The 21,402-nt window shown below is 43.4% G+C and overlaps 1 protein-coding gene across 1 annotated transcript in view; it reads left to right on the forward strand.

Annotated features, from left to right (window-relative positions):
- LOC115146454 (MAM domain-containing glycosylphosphatidylinositol anchor protein 2) overlaps positions 1-21,402 on the forward strand; it is a 216,856-nt gene that overhangs the window by 161,013 nt on the left and 34,441 nt on the right. Inside the window, exons 10-11 of the mRNA XM_029688540.2 lie at positions 3,276-3,424; positions 19,511-19,688. Coding sequence (XP_029544400.1) covers positions 3,276-3,424; positions 19,511-19,688 — 327 coding nt within the window. The remainder of the gene's footprint in view (positions 1-3,275; positions 3,425-19,510; positions 19,689-21,402) is intronic.

Here is a 21,402-nt window from a genome sequence, read left to right on the forward strand (position 1 = left end):
GTATCATGTTTTTATTTATTTAACCAGGCAAGTCAGTTACGAACAAATTATTATTTACAATGACGGCCTAGGAACAGTGGGTTAACTGCCTTGTTCAGGGGAAGAACGACAGATTTTTACATTGTCAGCTCGGGGACGCTCTAACCACTAGGCTACCTGCCAATATATGAGATATTAGATATTAATGTCACATTCATGTCAAGATATGAAACGGATTCATCTAACTCGCATAGCTAGAATGATTAATCTAATTCACATAGCTAGAATGATTCAGCTAACTCACATAGCTACGGTAGAATGATTCATCTAATTCACATAGCTAGAATGATTTAGCTAACTCACATAGCTACAGTAGAATGATTAATCTAACTCACATAGCTAGAATGATTCAGCTAACTCACATAGCTACGGTAGAATGATTCATCTAATTCACATAGCTAGAATGATTTAGCTAACTCACATAGCTACAGTAGAATGATTAATCTAACTCACATAGCTAGAATGATTCAGCTAACTCACATAGCTACAGTAGAATGATTAATCTAACTCACATAGCTAGAATGATTCAGCTAACTCACATAGCTACAGTAGAATGATTCATCTAACTCACATAGCTACAGTAGAATGATTCATCTAACTCACATAGCTAGAATGATTCAGCCAACTCACATAGCTACAGTAGAATGATTAATCTAACTCACATAGCTAGAATGATTCAGCTAACTCACATAGCTACAGTAGAATGATTAATCTACCTCACATAGCTAGAATGATTCAGCTAACTCACATAGCTACAGTAGAATGATTAATCTAACTCACATAGCTAGAATGATTCAGCTAACTCACATAGCTACAGTAGAATGATTAATCTAACTCACATAGCTAGAATGATTCAGCTAACTCACATAGCTACAGTAGAATGATTAATCTAACTCACATAGCTAGAATGATTCAGCTAACTCACATAGCTACAGTAGAATGATTCATCTAACTCACATAGCTAGAATGATTCAGCTAACTCACATAGCTACAGTAGAATGATTCAGCTAACTCACATAGCTACAGTAGAATGATTCATCTAACTCACATAGCGAAAATGATTCAGCTAACTCACATAGCTACAGTAGAATGATTCATCTAACTCACATAGCTAGAATTATTCAGCTAACTCACATAGCTACAGTATAATGATTCATCTAACTCACATAGCTAGAATGATTCAAATAGCTATCCAGACTATTTGCATCCCCCCCCACCTTTACACCACTGCTACTCTCTGTTGTTATCATCTATGCATAGTCACTTTAATAACTCCTACACTTACATGTTCATATTACCTCAATTAACCGGTGCCCCCGCACATTGACTCTCTACCGGAACTCTCCTGTATATATTCTTGCTATTGTTATTTTACTGCTGTTCTTTAATTAATTGTTACTTTTATTTCTTATACTTATCCGTATTTTTTAAAACTGCATTGTTGGTTAGGGGCTTGTAAGTAAGCATTTCACTGTAAGGTTGTATTCGGCGCATGTGACTAATACAATTTGATTTGATTCATCTATCTCACATAGCTCTAATGATTTATCTATCTCAGATAGCTACAGTATAATGATTAATCTAACGCACAGCTATAATTATAGATTTAATTCACATAGCTATAATGATTATTTTAATTCACATAGCTATAATGATTCATCTAACTCACATAGCTACAGTGATTCATCTAACTCACATAGCTACAGTGATTCATCTAACTCACATAGCTACAGTGATTCATCTAACTCACATAGCTACAGTGATTCATTTAACTCACATAGCTATAATGATTAATCTATCTCACATAGCTACAGTGATTCATCTAACTCACATAGCTACAGTGATTCATCTAACTCACATAGCTACAGTGATTCATCTAACTCACAAAGCTATAATGATTCATCTAACTCACATGCTCCAGTTTCAACTGACCTGAGCCCTAGGACCGTGCCCCAGGACTACCTGACATGATGACTCCTTCCTTATTATTATTCGACCATGCTGGTCATTTATGAACATTTGAACATCTTGGTCATGTTCTGTTATAATCTCTACCCGGCACAGCCAGAAGAGGACTGGCCACCCCACATAGCCTGGTTCCTCTCTAGGTTTCTTCCTAGGTTTTGGCCTTTCTAGGGAGTTTTTCCTAGCCACCGTGCTTCTACACCTGCATTGTTTGCTGTTTGGGGTTTTAGGCTGGGTTTCTGTACAGCACTTTGAGATATCAGCTGATGTACGAAGGGCTATATAAATAAATTTGATTTGATTTGATTAATCTAACTCACAAAGCTATAATGATTCATCTAACTCACATAGCTACAGTGATTCATCTAACTCACATAGCTACAGTGATTCATCTAACTCACATAGCTACAGTGATTCATCTAACTCACATAGCTACAGTGATTCATCTAACTCACATAGCTACAGTGATTCATCTAACTCACAAAGCTATAATGATTCATCTAACTCACATAGCTACAGTGATTCATCTAACTCACATAGCTACAGTGATTCATCTAACTCACATAGCTACAGTGATTCATCTAACTCACAAAGCTACAGTGATTCATCTAACTCACAAAGCTACAGTGATTCATCTAACTCACATAGCTGGAATGTGAGACGCTGATACGTTGTTGTATCACGGCTCACTGTAACATCAAATACGTGTGATAGATAGACAGCTCCTCAATGTCACATTAACGTCTAATCCAATCAGGAAGAGGTGCACAGGAGCTTTAGAGTGTGACTATTAACACAATAGTCACACTCTAAAGCTCCTGTGCACCTCTTCCTGCCTCTCTAGTAACAAGTTAGGTTTTCAAGAACCAGACAGGTCTTTTTTCGCTAAGCTGTTTTCCATGGCTTGTCAGCTTTTTAGCCCTCTTCTTCTTTACTGCGTAGTTTTGTGTCAGTGCATTCTTTGAACCACTGGCTTTCTTTCTGCATGTTCTATTTGTGGGCATCATTGGGAAAAGTAAAGCTTCAGTGGCTACAGCGACAGTGCTCTCCATATATATATATATATATCCACAAGAAGACATGTTTAGGTGTGAAAGAGTACGGTGCACCTACAAATGGAGGCTGTTCTGAGGGCATATGGGGGGGGAGGTGCAACTCGATATTAGGAAGGTGTCCTTTACGTTTTAGTTTACTCTGTGTACACTGAGTACCTCTACAATAGGACAAATACAAGCGCCCATGCTAAAACCAGCTTTTGCTTTCTGTTACAGGGAGGGCCTATGCCCCAGAGTTCTACTATGACACGTACAGTGCGTTGTGGCAGAACCGGCCCAGGGTCTACGGCTTCAAGCTACAGTGGACCCAGCAGAACCCGCTGTCTGTGGACCGCATCGTGGCCTACCGACTGGGGATCAAACAGGTGAGCAGGGCCAGTAAAGACCTTCACCTGGGCTTTTCATGCTCTAGGTTTCACCTTTTTAAGGTCTACTTTTGTCTCAAAGGCGAGAGCAATTGGCTGTAGCACACAGTACTTCCTCCTTCTGTTGTCACCCATGAGAGTGAATCACGTTTTGTCATTCTAGCCAAGTAGTGACTTTGACACTATTCATTGCAGCAAATGTCCTTATTTTGCAGTATTTTTATTTTTTTGCAGAAAATACTGTAGTCATTGCAGAAATATGATCCTGAGATCTAACATAGTCAATCCTGCTAAATGCCTGTGCATGGTGTACTTGTGAAGACATTAGAATTTGTCCTTTCTGACTGTGTGTGGCATTCTGCTGTTGGGGGTCACCCCCCCCCCCCCTTATAGACGACCAGAGGAAACTAGCTGAAAGCATTTCATTTCTTTTAAGCAAACCCCCACCCTCCTCCTTGTCTGTGGTGTTCCGGTTAGGGATGGCATTCCGGTTGTCAATGCCGTCTTCTCCGTTCACCATTACTTCTCCCTCACCTTCAGCACTGTCAGCGCACAGCTGGAATGACAGAGTCCTCAGCCACTTCTAATGGCATCACACGGCATGATTTATTCCCCGTCAGGTTTGTCATTGCCTGGTCGCCACCCACCGGCGCTCAAAGTCAACACTAAGTCAAATAAAAACATTCAACTCATTTGTTCTGTTCTATTTTTATATTTGTTTATTTTTTCCTTATTTATTTCAAAACAAACTTCACAGTCACACATGCTGTTAGTCATCACTGCAGGGCACTGAGGACATTTAGACTTTTATTTATTTAGGTTCTGTATACACGTCAGGTGTTCTGCCCAGTGGTTCCACATATTGGGGTCGACTTTCTCTCACACGACACGCTCAGCGATATTTTCAGCACAGTGAAGCACATTTTCACTGGCTGCACAGATTCTTTCAGACTCGCAGGACTGTTTGTAAAACACTCGAGCCGGGTGTCTTTTCACCTGGGAGGTGGTGCATCCATATCTGTATCAGCTCCGTTCTGAATGAACCGCTTGTGTTCATTCGCCACAAAGCATTGTGATTGTTTCTCAGTTTCCTTCTTCTTGCTAGGTCTGCATAGGGAAAGGGACTTGACAGTCGTTGCTATATAAGAGTCAGCAACATAGCAGACACCTGGCTAAGAGCAGGAGGTGAAGGAGAGGAGGAGGATGGGAGGGGGGAAGAAAGAACAGGAAAGGAGTGAGGGCAAGAAACTAATTAACAACTTCACCCAGAGGGGAAGAGCTGCCCAAATAAGATAAGAACCAGTGATGGAATTCGCTGGAACAGAGGTTAGCTGTGTGGGCCGTGATTACATGTGCGTGAGACGCGTCTGAAAACCACACAACCAGCATCTGTCAGTGGGGGAGGAGAGGTGGCTGCTGGGTAAAAAGAGGACGAGCCTTGATGGACTCTTTCAGACTCATCACATTGCAGGTGCCCGGTTGTCACTGTCCCTGTCAGCCCCTTTCTTGTTTAATGGATAACACTCTCTTACCGGCTGTCTTTTGCGATGGTAGCACATTATCCAGAGCTTTTATTGTGCTTTTCTTTGCCAGGTTCAGTACAGTGGTTTCCTGGATGAGGCCCATCCATCATGGAGGCATGGATGGTCTCTGCTCTCTCTGCCTGGATTTGGTACCTGCTGTTCCCCTCACTCCTTCCCTCCTCTCCTCCTTTCTGCCTGGCTGGTCAATCCTCCCCTCTGCTCTCGCACTCTCTTTTTTTCTCTCTCTCTCTCCTCTCTCTCTTCTCTCTCTCACTCTTTCTCTTTCTCTCTCTTCTCTCTCCGATCCCTCATTATCTCTCTCTCTCCCTCTCTCTACTATTGCTCTCTCTCTCCGATTCCCCTCTACCTCTCTCGCTCTCTCTGCTATAGCTCTCTCTCTTTTCTGTTTAGTGGCTCACACATGACATTTCCAGGACACCAGCCTGCATGGGGTTTAACTTAACCCTCCTAAGGGCAGACTGGACTGACTGCAGAGTTAAGTTCACTCTCCTAGTGGGTGGTGGGTGGTGGGTGTAGTGTGTGTGTGTGTGTGTGTGTGTGTGTGTGTGTGTGTGTGTGTGTGTGTGTGTGTGTGTGTGTGTGTGTAAATCCAATAATTTGCCAAAATGACAGATAACAAGTCCTATTGTTTGAGCAGAATCGGTCTGCTATTATTCTGTCTGTATTATGTCGTTTAATAGCGTTGTTTTGATGAAAAATGAAACTCTCCTTTCACTTTTTAATCACTTCCAACATCATGGCTTTGGCATCACGGACACAAGACACTTTACGTAGTGAGGAAATCATACAGTATAGCTACCTCGATGATGAGACGCTGCCATTATTATACGCAGTGGTCCAAGGACATGCTGATTCATTCTTCTAGTTATTAGCTGACCAATAACGGAGTCACTTCAGCTGGGGGGGATTTGGCGTTGGCAGAGACCGGGATAACTAAGCCTATGTATCTCTATCTTCCGTTCTCATCGTTGATAACAGAAGCTGATCAGATACCAGATGGGTCAAGCCATTTGGGGGTTCGGGGGATCATCCCAGGCTACCTAGAAGGGTTGCAATTATATGGCCCCAGTGTTACAGCAAGTAGGAAGTAGCATCCCGTTCAGTCATTCTGAGGAAGAAAGGGAGGGAGAGACGGTGAGGAGGAGGGAGGTAGGGGGATAACTTCCTCCGTCACACTCTCTCTCCATGCTCCCTCTCTTTTAGTTAGGGGGCCCAGAGGTGTAGCCACGTTCTGCCCCTCACTCCTGCTGATGATAGGATGGGAGCCCCCGCGGTGTCCTAATGTTGGCTGTTTCCGATCGGGCGACCAAGCAGGATGCCCTTATCTAATAGTGCACCCCATATACGCCTCTGATTCCCGTGCCCCCATACTGTTTATCCGCTTAATTTCATCAATGGTGACTTCTCTTCCATCTCTCTCTCTCCTCCTCTCTCCTCTCTCTCCCTATTTCTCTCCTTCCCAACACCCCATTTTCAGAATCTCACCCAGGCTGATATTTGACACATGGCTGCTAACAGCGTATTAAACTCTTGACAGCTCAGCGGACTTCGCCTCGACTTCACACATCGTGACGTCTTGCTAAGTATAATAGTTGAGGCAGTCGTTCTCTCGTTAAGTACCTGCAATTTATCTAGCATGTTAACAAGGCAATGTGTAAAAACTAATTCACACTCCCCTTTACAACATTCACTCCCCCTGTTAGAGTTAGAAGTACTCGTAAAATATCAATGCCACAAACCGCTTTTCTTGTCCTTGACGTACATAATAGGGTTACATTGCCTATTACAATATGTTCACATAAGTATTTACATTGTAGAATAGTGAAGACATCAAAACTATGAAATAACACATATGGAATCATGTAGTAACCCAAAACATTTAAACAAATCAAAATATATTTCATCTTTGAGATTCTTCAAAGTAGCCACCCTTTGCCTTTGCAAGCTCTTGGCATTCTCTCAACCAGCTTCACCTGGAATGCTTTTCCAACAATCTTAAAGGAGTTCCCACATATGCTGAGCACTTGTTGGCTGCTTTTCCTTAAGTACCTTACTGTGATTGTTTTCTATTAAAATGGTCAAGAATAGCTTATTAGCTAAATATATATACTTAAGCAAGAATTTTGATAAGACTGTCTAGTAGTGGTCTGAGTGAGGGGCCTAATTGTAGGAGCCTAATGGGAGGGATATGTAACCTGAAAACGAGCTGTTATTGGCAGAGAGAAAACTCTCTTGGTTATTGGTCTACTAACTTATACCTCCTGGTGATGTCGCCAGGCGGTCCAAAACCCCAAAACAAGTTGACATTTCAGGCAGTCTTTTCAAACAGCTCTTACACTAAAAGGGTGTTATCATCATTTTCAACATTTCACAGTATTATTCCAACCTCATGGTGTGGAAATATGTATAAAACACAGGAAAATCACAACCCTACTGCCTACAAAACCCTACTGCCGACAAAACCCTACTGCCAACAACCCTACTGCCAACAACCCTGCTGCCCAACAACCCTGCTGCCCGACAACCCTGCTGCCAACAAAACCCTACTGCCGACAACTCTACTGCCGACAAAACCCTACTCCCGACAAAACCCTACTGCCGACAACCCTGCTGCCCGACAACCCTGCTGCCCGACAACCCTGCTGCCCGACAAAACCCTACTCCCGACAAAACCCTACTCCCGACAAAACCCTACTCCCGACAAAACCCTACTCCCGACAAACCTGCTGCCCGACAACCCTGCTGCCCGACAACCCTGCTGCCCAACAACCCTACTGCCGACAACCCTGCTGCCGACAAAACCCTACTACCGACAACCCTGCTGCCCGACAACCCTGCTGCCCGACAACCCTGCTGCCCGACAATCCTACTGCCGACAACCCTACTGCCGACAACCCTGCTGCCCAACAACCCTGCTGCCCAACAACCCTACTGCCGACAACCCTAATATTGACAACCCTAATATTGACAACCCTACTGCCGACAACTCTACTGCCGACAACCCTACTGCTCACAACCCTACTACCCTACTACCGACAACCCTGCTACCGACAACCCTACTACCGCAACAAGCTTTCGGCATAAAAGACAGGAGGACTCTGTGTCTATACGTCCTGACACAGCATCGAGGAGAAATGCAACGGCCAAGTCGCCCGGTGTTTCCTCGCCTTGGCCTTCGAGTGCTCACAGCTTAGTCGTCAGCCTCGCCATTATCAGCCTTCATCATCATCATCACAGACTTGACTATACATTCTGTTTCATCATCACAGATTGACTGTACGTTCGCCGTCATGTCAGTATTCGCGTGAAGGAGGGAAAAATGGAGTATTGGTCAAACAGATTAGAACTAACTCAAGGCTAATTGGTGCTGTTTGAATTATTTAGTGGTGTGTTTGCTGGCCTTGGATTGAATTCTCCCCAGATTATTATTTACTCAGAGTAAATGATTTCCCCCTGGTCTCCGGTGGATTTGAGGATGAGCTGCTGTATCCTGATGAATCGCAGAGGAGGAAAGTGAGAGACAAGAGGATGAGGAGGAATCCATGAGAAGGAATCTCTCTTCTCTCTTTCTTCTCTCTCTCTATCTCCCTCTCCCTTTCTATCTGTTTTTCTCTCTTTCTCTCGTCTCTTCTCTCTCTCCCGCTTTCTCTCTTCTGTCTTTCTCTCTCATTCTTGTTCTGGTTCTCTACCCTTTTATCTGTTCTTCTCTCTTTCTTTCTCTTTCTCGCTCTCTCTATTTCTCTCATTCTCTCTCTCTTCCCTCTCTTTCTTCCTCTGTCTCTTTCTCTCTTCTATTCTCTCCCTCTCTCCTCCTTTCTACAACAGGATTTGGCATGATGATGGCATGAATGAGAAGTGAGGCTCGTTGCCATGGCAACACAGTTTTACCTCCAACAGGCAACATACATTGCTTAGCAGAATTACAAAAGGGACAGAGCAGAATGTGAGGGAATAGTTTAGCTTATTAATTTGACTATTTTTAAACAAGCACACATAAAAATAGAAAAAGACATACATGTAGAATAAAAGGGGGATACCTAGTCAGTTGTCCAAATGAATGTATTCAACTGAAATGTGTCTTCCGCATTTAAAGCAACCCCTCTGAAATTCTACCTTAATTGACATCCACGGCACCCGGGGAATACTGCCTGGCTCAGGAGCAGATTTTTACCTTGTCAGCCCCGGGATGCGAACAAGCAACCTTTTGGTTACTGGCCCAATGCTCTAACCATGAGGCTACCTAATCTCCGTGTCAGTTAAAAGTTTGGACACACATTATTTATTCAAGTGTTTTTCTTTATTTTATTTTTTACCATTTTCTACATTGTAGTATAATAGTGAAGGCATCAAAACTATGAAATAACAAAGTGTTAAACAAATCAAAATCTATTTTATATGTTAGATTCTTCAAAGTAGCCACCCTTTGCCTTGATGACAGCTCTGCACACTCTTGGCATTCTCTCAAACAGCTTCACCTGGAATGCTTTTCCAACAGTCTTGAAAGAGTTCCCGCATATGCTGAGAGCTTGTTGGCTGCTTTTCATTCACTCTACGATCCAACTCATCCCAAACCATCTCAATTTTGGGTTGAGGTCAGGTGATTGTGGAGGCCAGGTCATCTGATGCAGCACTCAATCACTCTCCTTCTTGGTCAAATAGCCCTTACACAGCCTGGAGGTGTGTTGGGTCATTTTTCTGTTGAAAATCAAATGATAGTCCCACTAAGCACAAACCAGATGGGATTGTGTATCCCTGCAGAATGCTGTGGTAGCCATGCTGGTTAAGTGTGCCTTGAATTCTAAATAAATCACTGACAGTGTCACTAGCAAAGCACCCCCACACCATCACACCATCTCCTCCATGCTTCACAGTGGAAACTACACATGCGGGGATCATCCGTTCATCCACTCTGCATCTCACAAAGACACGGCGGTTGGAACCAAAAATCTAAAATCTGGAATCGTCAGACCAAAGGACAGATTTCCACTTTTTAATGTCCATTGCTAATGTTTCTTGGCCCAATCAAGTCTTCTTCTTATTGGTGTCCTTCAGGAGTGGTTTCTTTGCAGCAATTCGACCATGAAAGCCTGATTCACGCAGTCTCCTCTGAACAGTTGATGTTGAGATGTGTCTGTTACTTGAACTCTGTGAAGCATTTATTGGGCTGCAATCTGAGGTGAAGTTAACTCTAATGAACTTATCCTCTGCATCAGAGGGAACTCTGGGTCTTCCTTTCCTGCGGCGGTCCTCATGATAGACAGTTTCATCATAGCGCTTGATGGTTTTTGGGACTGCACTTGAAGAAACTTTCAAAGTTCTTGACATTTTCTGGATTGACTGACCTTCATGGATTAAAGTAATGTTAAAGTTCTGGCCTTATATGGACTTGGTATTTTCCCAAATAGGGCGATCTTCTGTATACCACACCTACCTTGACACAACACAACTGAACTGCAAAGGGTGGCTAGATTGAAGGATATCAAATATATTTATTTTTATTTTTTGGTTACTACATGATTCCATGTGTTATTTCATAGTTTTATTGTCTTCACTATTATTCTACAATGTAGAAAATAGTACAAATAAAGAAAAACCCTTGAATGAGTACAGTAGGTGTGTTCAAACTTTTGACTGGTGCTGTACAATCCACCTGTTTGGTGGATGACATGGCATTTTGTCTGACTGTGTATATAACCATACCTGACATGATCAGTATGATCTACTCTCTCTCAGCATCTCTAAGCAGTAAATGGTGAAAGGTGGGTGCATTTGTATTGAGGACATAGCATCGAGTCCGATTATGATCATAATGTGACCATCATAACGTAACAGTGTGAATGAACATGACATGGAAAATGAATGGCTGTTACCTTCTCTACCTCTGCCCACATTGCAGGTAAATCTTCAAAACAAGCCAAATAACATCTGCGCTTTTACAATTTAATTCGCCCAATTTTATGGCTGTGTCTGAGTCTCTGCCGTACACACTGGAGAGGATGAACAAAACAGGCATATGTATTCCCCTGCCGCTGATGTTTGAATATAAAGGTCAGCGTTGTAGGAAATGAAATGTCAGGCTGGTGGAGGCAGGAGGAGACTGGTGGGATAGGAGGAGACTGGAGGAGGCTGGATGAGGCTGGTGGGATAGGAGGAGACTGGAGGAGGCTGGATGAGGCTAGAGGAGGTTGGAAGAGACAGGAGGAGGCTGGAGGAGGGTGGATGAGGCTAGAGGAGGTTGGAAGAGAACCGGGGGAGGCTGGAGGAGGCAGGAGGAGGCTGGTGGGATAGGAGGAGACTGGAGGAGGCTGGATGAGGCTAGACGAGGTTAGAAGAGACAGGAGGAGGGTGGATGAGGCTAGAGGAGGTTGGAAGAGAACCGGGGGAGGCTGGAGGAGGCAGGAGGAGGCAGGAGGAGGCTGGTGGGATAGGAGGAGACTGGAGGAGGCTGGATGAGGCTAGAGGAGGTTGGAAGAGACAGGTGGAGGCTGTTGGAAGCAGGGGGAGATAGGAGGAAACAGGTGGAGCCAGGTGGATGTTGTTGGAAGCAGGGGGGAAATGGAGGAGGCTGGAGGAGGTTGGAAGAGACAGGTGGAGGCTGTTGGAAGCAGGGGGAGACAGGTGGAGCCAGGAGGATGTTGTTGGAAGCAGGGGGGAAATGGAGGCGGTTGGAAGAGGCAGGAGGAGACAGGAAGATGCTGTTGGAAGTAGGGGTAGACAGGAGGAGGCACGAAGAGAAGGTGGGGTAGGAGGAGGCAGGAAGGAGGAAGCTGGAGGAGGCAGGAGGTGGCAGGAAGAGACTGGAGGAGCAGGCAGGAGGAGGCTAGAGAAGTGAGGAGGAGGTATCAGAAGGAGGATGCCAAAGGTCGTGCTCATGCTGGAGGATGTGTTAAAAGTCAAGTGCTGTCTCAGATTAGGTCGACGGTCCCTTGTGCTTCTGGGGGTGAAGTGTTTGAACGGCAGACTGAGCTGATAACTTCCTAACATCTCAGCGACATGGGACCTAAACTGGGGCGGAAGAGCAGTGTAGTGCTCTTTTAGATGTTAGGGGTGTTAGTAAAGTACATGCTAATGCCATTTACACTACAACTGAGTTTTGTCTCTTGAGTGACACAGGCCCATGCCTACAGTATATGTATGCATAATTGGTAACCCTTTACTTTCCTGCAGGTATAATGCATTGGGATGCTGTTATAATGTTGTTATAAGACTTGTGACACGCATGTACTGTATGACCCCTTATAATGTCTGGTTATCCTCTCATAATGATCATACATCCTTTCTCTATAACATTCCAGCCTTGGTTTCATGCTGAAACCATAGATACATTCTTAGAACACATACTGTAGTATTGTACATCTCTACGGCTCAAACTCCATGTGGATAAAAGAGCAGGCAACAAAAAAAATATGTCCCTTTAAGAAAAACATGTCCTGGTAAGAAAAATATGTCCCTTTAAGAAAATCATGTCCTGGTAAGAAAAACATGTCCCTTTAAGAAAAACATGTCCCTTTAAGAAAAAGATGTCCTGGTAAGAAAAAGATGTCCTTGTAAGAACTGCAGATGTGGAATTAGGAAGCTAGCCGAGGCAATAGATGTAGATGTCATTAGCTGGGTAGCAGGGACGTGCAGGAGAGAAAGTGGGCCTCACAGGTTCCCCCGCTCACTTCCCACCAGCTCCACTCTCCATTGGTTGAATTCTGGGTTTGACCAGTCATCTTCTATTTGTCGGCTTCCAGGCCCACTGTGACTCACTCAGCTGTCACATGAGACAACGTGGGCCTTGGCACCCTGGGAAAATGGCGAGTGTGCCAATTGTCGTAGCCAAGATCAACAGTGATTAGCCGCACAACAATGCTCGGGGGTTGGCCACATAACCAAGTTTTGTTGCATCTCTGGCATGGAAAGACAATTCATTGAGGCGGCAGGGTAGCCTAGTGGTTAGAGCGTTGGACTAGTAACCGGAAGGTTGCAAGTTCAAACCCCTGAGCTGACAAGGTACAAATCTGTCGTTCTGCCCCTGAACAGGCAGTTAACCCACTGTTCCTAGGCCGTCATTGAAAATAAGAATTTGTTCTTAACTGACTTGCCTAGTTAGATTAAAATAAAATAAGAATTGAGATGGTGTTATGAGTGGTGATGCATTGAAAAATAGTCACTCTTTGTAATTTTGAGTGACGGGATATGAATATAGATGTTCAATAAAGAATGAAAACTGAAATGATTTTATTTTTGAGCCGTTCACGGTTTGTTTGACCTAATGTACAGTTCATAGAACTCAGATGTACTAATAATGATGTGAACAGCAGGACGGTTGATTATTTTTGTGATATAATATAGTTGTGTTTGATGTTAATTTATAGTTTTTTGTCCTCAACTGTCTCTAACACAATACATCTGGCAAGCAAGGCAATAGTACAGTCCATTGCTTTATACTTGAAAACATTGGGCCTCACTAAAAGCTAGATATTGTATTGTACTCATATTCAGCCTATTGTTATATTTTGAGGCTAATCCCTTTTGACTAGTGCACTGGTGTTTATTTTTCTAAGTACCTGAAGACCGAGGGAGTTATGTGGTGGTGCGTTTAATTTGACATGCTTAGCTGGTTCTAGAGGAACCGTGTGACTAAGAAACCAACAAGGGAATTAAGAAAGCTTTTTACATTAAAACATACATGCTTTAAATTATTGCTTTAATGTTTGCATTAAAATACACACACTTTAAATGATTCCTTTAATATTTACATTAAAACATACACATGGCTTAAATGATTCCTTTAATAATTGCATTAAAACATACACTCTTTAAATGATTCCTTTAATATTTACATTAAAACATACACACTTTAAATGATTCCTTTAATATTTACATTAAAACATACACGCTTTAAATGATTCCTTTAATATTTGCATTAAAACATACACTCTTTAAATGATTCCTTTAATATTTACATTAAAACATACACACTTTAAATGATTCCTTTAATATTTACATTAAAACATACACACTTTAAATGATTCCTTTAATATTTGCATTAAAACATACACACTTTAAATGATTCCTTTAATATTTACATTAAAACATACACACTTTAAACGATTCCTTTAATATTTACATTAAAACATACACACTTTAAATGATTCCTTTAATATTTGATTTGAAGATGCATGTCTCTGGCTTCAACCTGTTTGCTATGCATGTGAGAAGCTAATTGGGAGATTCGAAGAGCTAGAGCATCTTATCTCATCTCAATGCTTCCAGCACGGTGGCACCTCAGCTCCAACAAGGTGTCTGCTCTTCCCGCATGTATGACAACTTCATAACTGTCACCTATTCATGAACAGATTGCCTATCTTCTAGTATATTGTCATAGCAGCTCTAGCTTGTGTGTGTGTGTGTGTGTGTGTGTGTGTGTGTGTGTGTGTGTGTGTGTGTGTGTGTGTGTGTGTGTGTGTGTGTGTGTGTGTGTGCGTGCGCGCGCATCCATACACATGTCTGTGCTTGCGGTATTCAAATGCATTTGTTAATGTCTTTGTTTATGTCTGCCCGAAGTACTATTCATTATGTTGAGAAGGTGTCATTTGTGATTGATCCAAAACAGTAGGTCACAATGAAAGAGACAATTCATTATGAAGTTTCACAATAGATTTCTTGGCAGGCTGTTTTATTTGTGAGAAAGACTGAAATGAAAAGCCGTAGTGATAGACGGTACTGTACAACAGAGTGTACAGGTATGACAGAATCTGCTCACACAGCATTGGTCTGGTCTAGCGACTGCCAGCTCTGCGCTACCCATGATGCCTTGCAGGCGGGGGGATTTGATCCCCAGTCCTATATTTTCTGTCTGCACTCCCCTACCTCTGTCCCACCCTCTAATTTAACCTGTCTGTTACTATAACAACAAAATATGAAAGACAAGAAAAATGGCCATAAATTGAAGTGGACACTTATCCGGTGTAAAATTCAGTTAACTTCCTTCCAGCCCAATGAAGTAAATCTATCTGGTAAAAACCACAGTTTACAACTGCTCAAAGAAATGTCACGATGCCACTTACGACTGTCAGTCAGGCTGATGGAACTCGTAACGTCTTCCATAAAGATGTGTTCCCCCGCGACAACAGAGGCAGCTGTTCTGGAGGACGTTGGTGCTTTAGTGTAAAATGTGTAACCCCCTCACCATGCGGTGATTCACTACATTGTAAATCAGAAATGGATGGGGTGTTCACTACTCTGAGACATTGTAAACCTGGGCTGGATGGGGTGTTCACTACTCTGACACATTGTAAACCTGGGCTGGATGGGGAGTTCACTACTCTGAGACATTGTAAACCTGGGCTGGATGGGGAGTTCACTACTCTGACACATTGTAAACCTGGGCTGGATGGGGAGTTCACTACTCTGAGACATTGTAAACCTGGGCTGGATGGGGTGTTCACTACTCTGACACATTGTAAACCTGGGCTGGATGGGGTGTTCACTACTCTGACACATTGTAAACCTGGGCTGGATGGGGAGTTCACTACTCTGAGACATTGTAAACCTGGGCTGGATGGGGAGTTCACTACTCTGACACATTGTAAACCTGGGCTGGATGGGGAGTTCACTACTCTGAGACATTGTAAACCTGGGCTGGATGGGGAGTTCACTACTCTGAGACATTGTAAACCTGGGCTGGATGGGGTGTTCACTACTCTGTGACATTGTAAACCTGGGCTGGATGGGGAGTTCACTACTCTGAGACATTGTAAACCTGGGCTGGATGGGGAGTTCACTACTCTGAGACATTGTAAACCTGGGCTGGATGGGGAGTTCACTACTCTGACACATTGTAAACCTGGGCTGGATGGGGAGTTCACTACTCTGACACATTGTAAACCTGGGCTGGATGGGGAGTTCACTACTCTGACACATTGTAAACCTGGGCTGGATGGGGAGTTCACTACTCTGACACATTGTAAACCTGGGCTGGATGGGGAGTTCACTACTCTGACACATTGTAAACCTGGGCTGGATGGGGTGTTCACTACTCTGACACATTGTAAACCTGGGCTGGATGGGGAGTTCACTACTCTGACACATTGTAAACCTGGGCTGGATGGGGAGTTCACTACTATGACACATTGTAAACCTGGGCTGGATGGGGAGTTCACTACTCTGAGACATTGTAAACCTGGGCTGGATGGGGAGTTCACTACTCTGACACATTGTAAACCTGGGCTGGATGGGGTGTTCACTACTCTGACACATTGTAAACCTGGGCTGGATGGGGAGTTCACTACTCTGACACATTGTAAACCTGGGCTGGATGGGGAGTTCACTACTCTGACACATTGTAAACCTGGGCTGGATGGGGAGTTCACTACTCTGACACATTGTAAACCTGGGCTGGATGGGGTGTTCACTACTCTGACACATTGTAAACCTGGGCTGGATGGGGAGTTCACTACTCTGACACATTGTAAACCTGGGCTGGATGGGGTGTTTAAAGGAGGGAAAGAGGCCTTGTGGGGACTCCCAGGCTGCCTCCTGATTCTCCACCCTTCTCCCTAAATGTCCACATCCAGTCATGAATTAAAAAATATTGGGGGAATTTCCACCATTTTGTCAATCCATGACTGGAAGTGAACAAGTGCATACTTAGGGAGAATAGTGGATAATCAGGACGTAGCCCCAGTCTCTCTAGGGGTTGCCTTCATCTGTCATTACTCCAGAATCACACAAACTAGCATCCAGCTAATTGAGGGCAAACTAGCATCCAGCTAATTGAGGGAAAACTAGCATCCAGCCAAGTGAGGACAATCTAGCATCCAGCTAAGTGAGGGCAAACTAGCATCCAGCCAAGTGAGGGCAAACTAGCATCCAGCCAAGTGAGGGCAAACTAGCATCCAGCCAAGTGAGGGCAAACAAGCATCCAGCCAAGTGAGGGCAAACTAGCATCCAGCCAAGTGAGGGCAAACTAGCATCCAGCCAAGTGAGGGCAAACTAGCATCCAGCTAATTGAGGGCAAACTAGCATCCAGCTAATTGAGGGCAAACTAGCATCCAGCTAAGTGAGAGCAAACTAGCATCCAGCCAAGTGAGGACAATCTAGCATCCAGCTAAGTGAGGGCAAACTAGCATCCAGCCAAGTGAGGGCAAACAAGCATCCAGCCAAGTGAGGGCAAACTAGCATCCAGCCAAGTGAGGGCAAACTAGCATCCAGCCAAGTGAGGGCAAACTAGCATCCAGCTAATTGAGGGCAAACTAGCATCCAGCTAATTGAGGGCAAACTAGCATCCAGCTAAGTGAGAGCAAACTAGCATCCAGCTAATTGAGGGCAAACTAGCATCCAGCTAAGTGAGGGCAAACTAGCATCCAGCTAATTGAGGGCAAACTAGCATCCAGCTAAGTGAGAGCAAACTAGCATCCAGCTAATTGAGGGCAAACTAGCATCCAGCTAAGTGAGGGCAAACTAGCATCCAGCTAATTGAGGGCAAACTAGCATCCAGCTAAGTGAGAGCAAATTAGCATCCAGCTAAGTGAGAGCCAACTAGCATATAGCTAAGTGAGAGCAAATTAGCATCCAGCTAAGTGAGAGCCAACTAGCATATAGCTAAGTGAGAGCCAGGATAATCCCTCCAACTGACCGGTGAATATATATATGTTTTTTTCCCCTTATTTTACCAGGTAAGTTGCTGAAAGAAGAAGCTGATTACGCAGCATGATTATTACACAGTGCTGGGAACAATATAAGGCCACTCTAAAATGGAGCTGTTTTGTCACACAACACAATGCCACAGATGTCTCAAGTTGTCAGAGAATTTAATGTTAATTTCTCTACCATAAGCTGCCTCAAATGGCATTTTAAAGAATTTTCTAGTATGTCTAACCGGCCTCAGAACCGCACACCACATGTAACCACGCCAGCCCAGGATCTCTACATCCGGCTTCTTCACTGATGAGTATAAAGCCCTTTTGTGGCGAAAACTAATTCTGATTGGCTGGACCTGGCTCTGAAGTGGGTGGGACTATTCCCGCCCTGTCCCACCCATGGCTGTGCCCCTGCCCAGTCATGTGAAATCCATAGATTGGGGCCTAATTTATTTATTTAAGGTGACTAGTTTCCTTATATGAACTGTAACTCATTAAAATCATTGAAATTGTTGCATGTTGCATTTATATTTTTGATCAGTATATAATTGGTGTCCGTTTTGGGTTTTAAAATGAGTTTATTATGATCCAGTTCGATCCCCACTGTGAATTAGTGTAAAGTTATATTTGTCGTCTCACAGGACCATGTGCTGACATAGACCGATCACGGGCCAGCAAGCTACTAGGAGACTCTCAGGCACAATAAAAACAACTACATTGACCGTGATCCTTATGGCCACTTTCACCATAATCCTTAGGCCATCAAGGATTATGGATATACTGACAAGATACCTGTCTCTCCACCCAAACAATGGGAGTCGTTGTCCACAAAGCGACACAGCGGGCCATCTAGCTCCCACCTGTCCTTTCTTTGGATTGGTGGATACATCTCATTATTGTAATAATTTTAAAAATATTCAATTAGGGTTGTTGACATCAACCGACTGTATTCAATAGATAGAGATGCTATGCTACTAGCCTCATTTCATTAATGTCTTTTTTTATTTAACTAGGCAAGTCAATGAAGAACAAATTCTTATTTACAATGACGGCCTAGGAACGGTGGGTTAACTGTCTTGTTCAGGGGCAGAACAACACATTTTTACCTTGTCAGCTCAGGGATTCAATCCACCAACCTTTCGGTTACTGGCCCAACACTCTAACCACTAGACTACCTGCTGCCCCTATATCCATCCCGAGACAACTCCGACCTCGAGTATTAAACAAGCCACTAATGTTTTTGGGACCAAATTCGACACCCTTTGACCTCCATACAACAACGCCTTGCATGGAGGGCGAAACAACAACAAAACACCACCTACTGGAGGGAAACAGATTTTCCACCGAGTTGGGCCTCTCTCTTCCTCTTCCTCTCTGGTGCCTTTCAGCCCCATTTCAGCAATATGTCTCGCTTCAAATTGAAATAGTTCAAGTGCCATCGGGAGTTTTTCATAGGAATACGTGGATGACGTCAGTAGATATCACTTTCTACTGGTTGTAATGTCTATGGTTAAATCAGATCGAACTTTATGGTAGCCGGCTAAACTCAACTCCACATTATACGATGGGGTTGAGCGGCGACTGGAGCTCTGGCGTTTTTATAAAAACCTAGTGATTTCAGCACCAAAAGAATAGCACACAATTACACAGGACATTTTTAGTCGGCTAACTTTATGGTAGATGGGACAAAGATCATATAACTAAGTGGAGGCTGTAGTGATGGTTGCCCTTCCTTGCAAAATACGGAATCCATTCAAATGTATCCTATTAGTTTCCTTTCACCTTGAGTTCAGAACGTGGACCAGTAGGAAGTGAATATAATGTGTCGAGTTTGGCCTATGTGCACTTGTAAAAATAAGCATTGGAATTGATTATAATGATTTTCCAATAAAATATTCCTATGTGTTGTCTAGACGGGCCAATCGAGGTGGTGGGAGCAAGAGATCCCCATGGAGGGAGCGATCGCCAAGGGCGAACTGATCACCCACAACCTGACGGAGCTCATCAAGCCAGAGGCCTACCTGGTGCGCCTCACCCCCATCACACGCTTCGGGGAAGGAGACTCCACAGACAGAACCATCAGATACAGTGGTGAGCAGAAATCATTCTCTGTCTAGTTGCGCGGCCTGGACAGTGTATGATCACAATGCTCTATTTGGAGTTAATTTTACTGTACAAAATCTACTTGACCTTCAGCACTGTATATTATTCAGTAGGGACTAGCATGGCCTTGTATGCTCACAGTTCTATATGGTGTTAATGTATATGGTTGCATATTGTATTGTATTTTGTTGTATAGTGTACAGAATGCCCCTCAGCATTGTACAGTAGAGAAATAATTTTCTTCAATAAGGATGTGCAGTTGAAGTCGGAAGTTTACATACACCTTAGCCAAATACATTTAAACGCAGTAGTTCACAATTCCTGACATTTAATCCTAGTAAAAATCCCCTGTTTTAGCTCAGTTAGGATCACCACAATATTTTAAGAATGTGAAATGTCAGAATAATAGTAGAGAGAGTGATTTATTTCAGATTTGATTTCTTTCATCACATTCCTAGTGGGTCAGAAGATTACATACACTCTATTAGTATTTGGTAGCATTGCCTTTAAATTGTTTAACTTGGGTCAAATGTTTTGGGTAGCCTTCCACAAGCTTCCCACAATTAGTTGGGTGAATTTTGGTCCGTTCCTTCTGACTGAGCTGGTGTAACTGAGTCAGGTTTGTAGGTCTCCTTGCTCACACATGCTTTTTCAGTTCTGCCCACATATTTTCTATGGGATTGAGGTCAGGGCTTTGTGATGGCCACTCCAATATCGTGACTTTGTTGTCCTTAAGCCATTTTGCCACACCTTTGGAAGTATGCTTGGGGTCATTGTCCATTTGGAAGAACCATTTGCGACCAAGCTTTAACTGATGTCTTGAGATGTTGCTTCAATATATCCACATAATTTTCCTGCCTCATGAAGCCATCTATTTTGTGAAGTTCACCAGTCCCTCCTGCAGCAAAGCACCCCCACAACATGATGCTGCCACCCCCGTGCTTCACGGTTGGGATGGTGTTCTTCGGCTTGCAAGCCTCCCCCTTTGTCCTCCAAACATATCGATGGTCATTATAGCAAAACAGTTCTATTGTTGTTTCATCAGACATTTCTCCAAAAAGTACGATGTTTGTCCCCATGTGCAGTTGCAAACCGTAGTCTGGCTTTTTTTATGGCGGTTTTAGAGCAGTGACTTCTACCTTGCTGAGCAGCCTTTCAGGTTATGTCCATATAGGACTCGTTTTACTGTGGATATATACTTTTATACCGGTTTCCTCCAGCATCTTCACAAGGTCTTTTGCTGTTGTTCTGGGATTGATTTGCACTTTTCGCACCAAAGTACGTTCATCTCTAGGAGACAGAATGCGTCTCCTTCCTGAGCGGTATGATGGATGCGTGGTCCCATGGTGTTTATACTTGCGCAACTATTGTTTGTACAGACGAACCTGGTACCTTCAGGCTTTTGGAAATTGCTCCCAAGGATGAACCATACTTTTGAACCAGTCTACAATTTTTTTTCTGCAGTCTTGGTTGATTTCTTTTGATTTTCCCATGATGTCAAGCAAAGAGGCACTGAGTTTGAAGGTAGGAGTTGAAATACATCCACAGGTACACCTCCAATTGACTCAAATTATGTCAATTAGCCTATCAGCTTCTAAAGTCATGACATCATTTTCTGGAATTTTCCAAGCTGTTTAAAGGCACAGTCAACTTAGTGTATGTAAACTTCTGACCCGCTGGAATACAGTGAATTATAAGTTAA

Source organism: Oncorhynchus nerka, linkage group LG18 (genome assembly GCF_034236695.1).
Source record: "Oncorhynchus nerka isolate Pitt River linkage group LG18, Oner_Uvic_2.0, whole genome shotgun sequence".
Classification (NCBI taxonomy): domain Eukaryota; kingdom Metazoa; phylum Chordata; class Actinopteri; order Salmoniformes; family Salmonidae; genus Oncorhynchus; species Oncorhynchus nerka.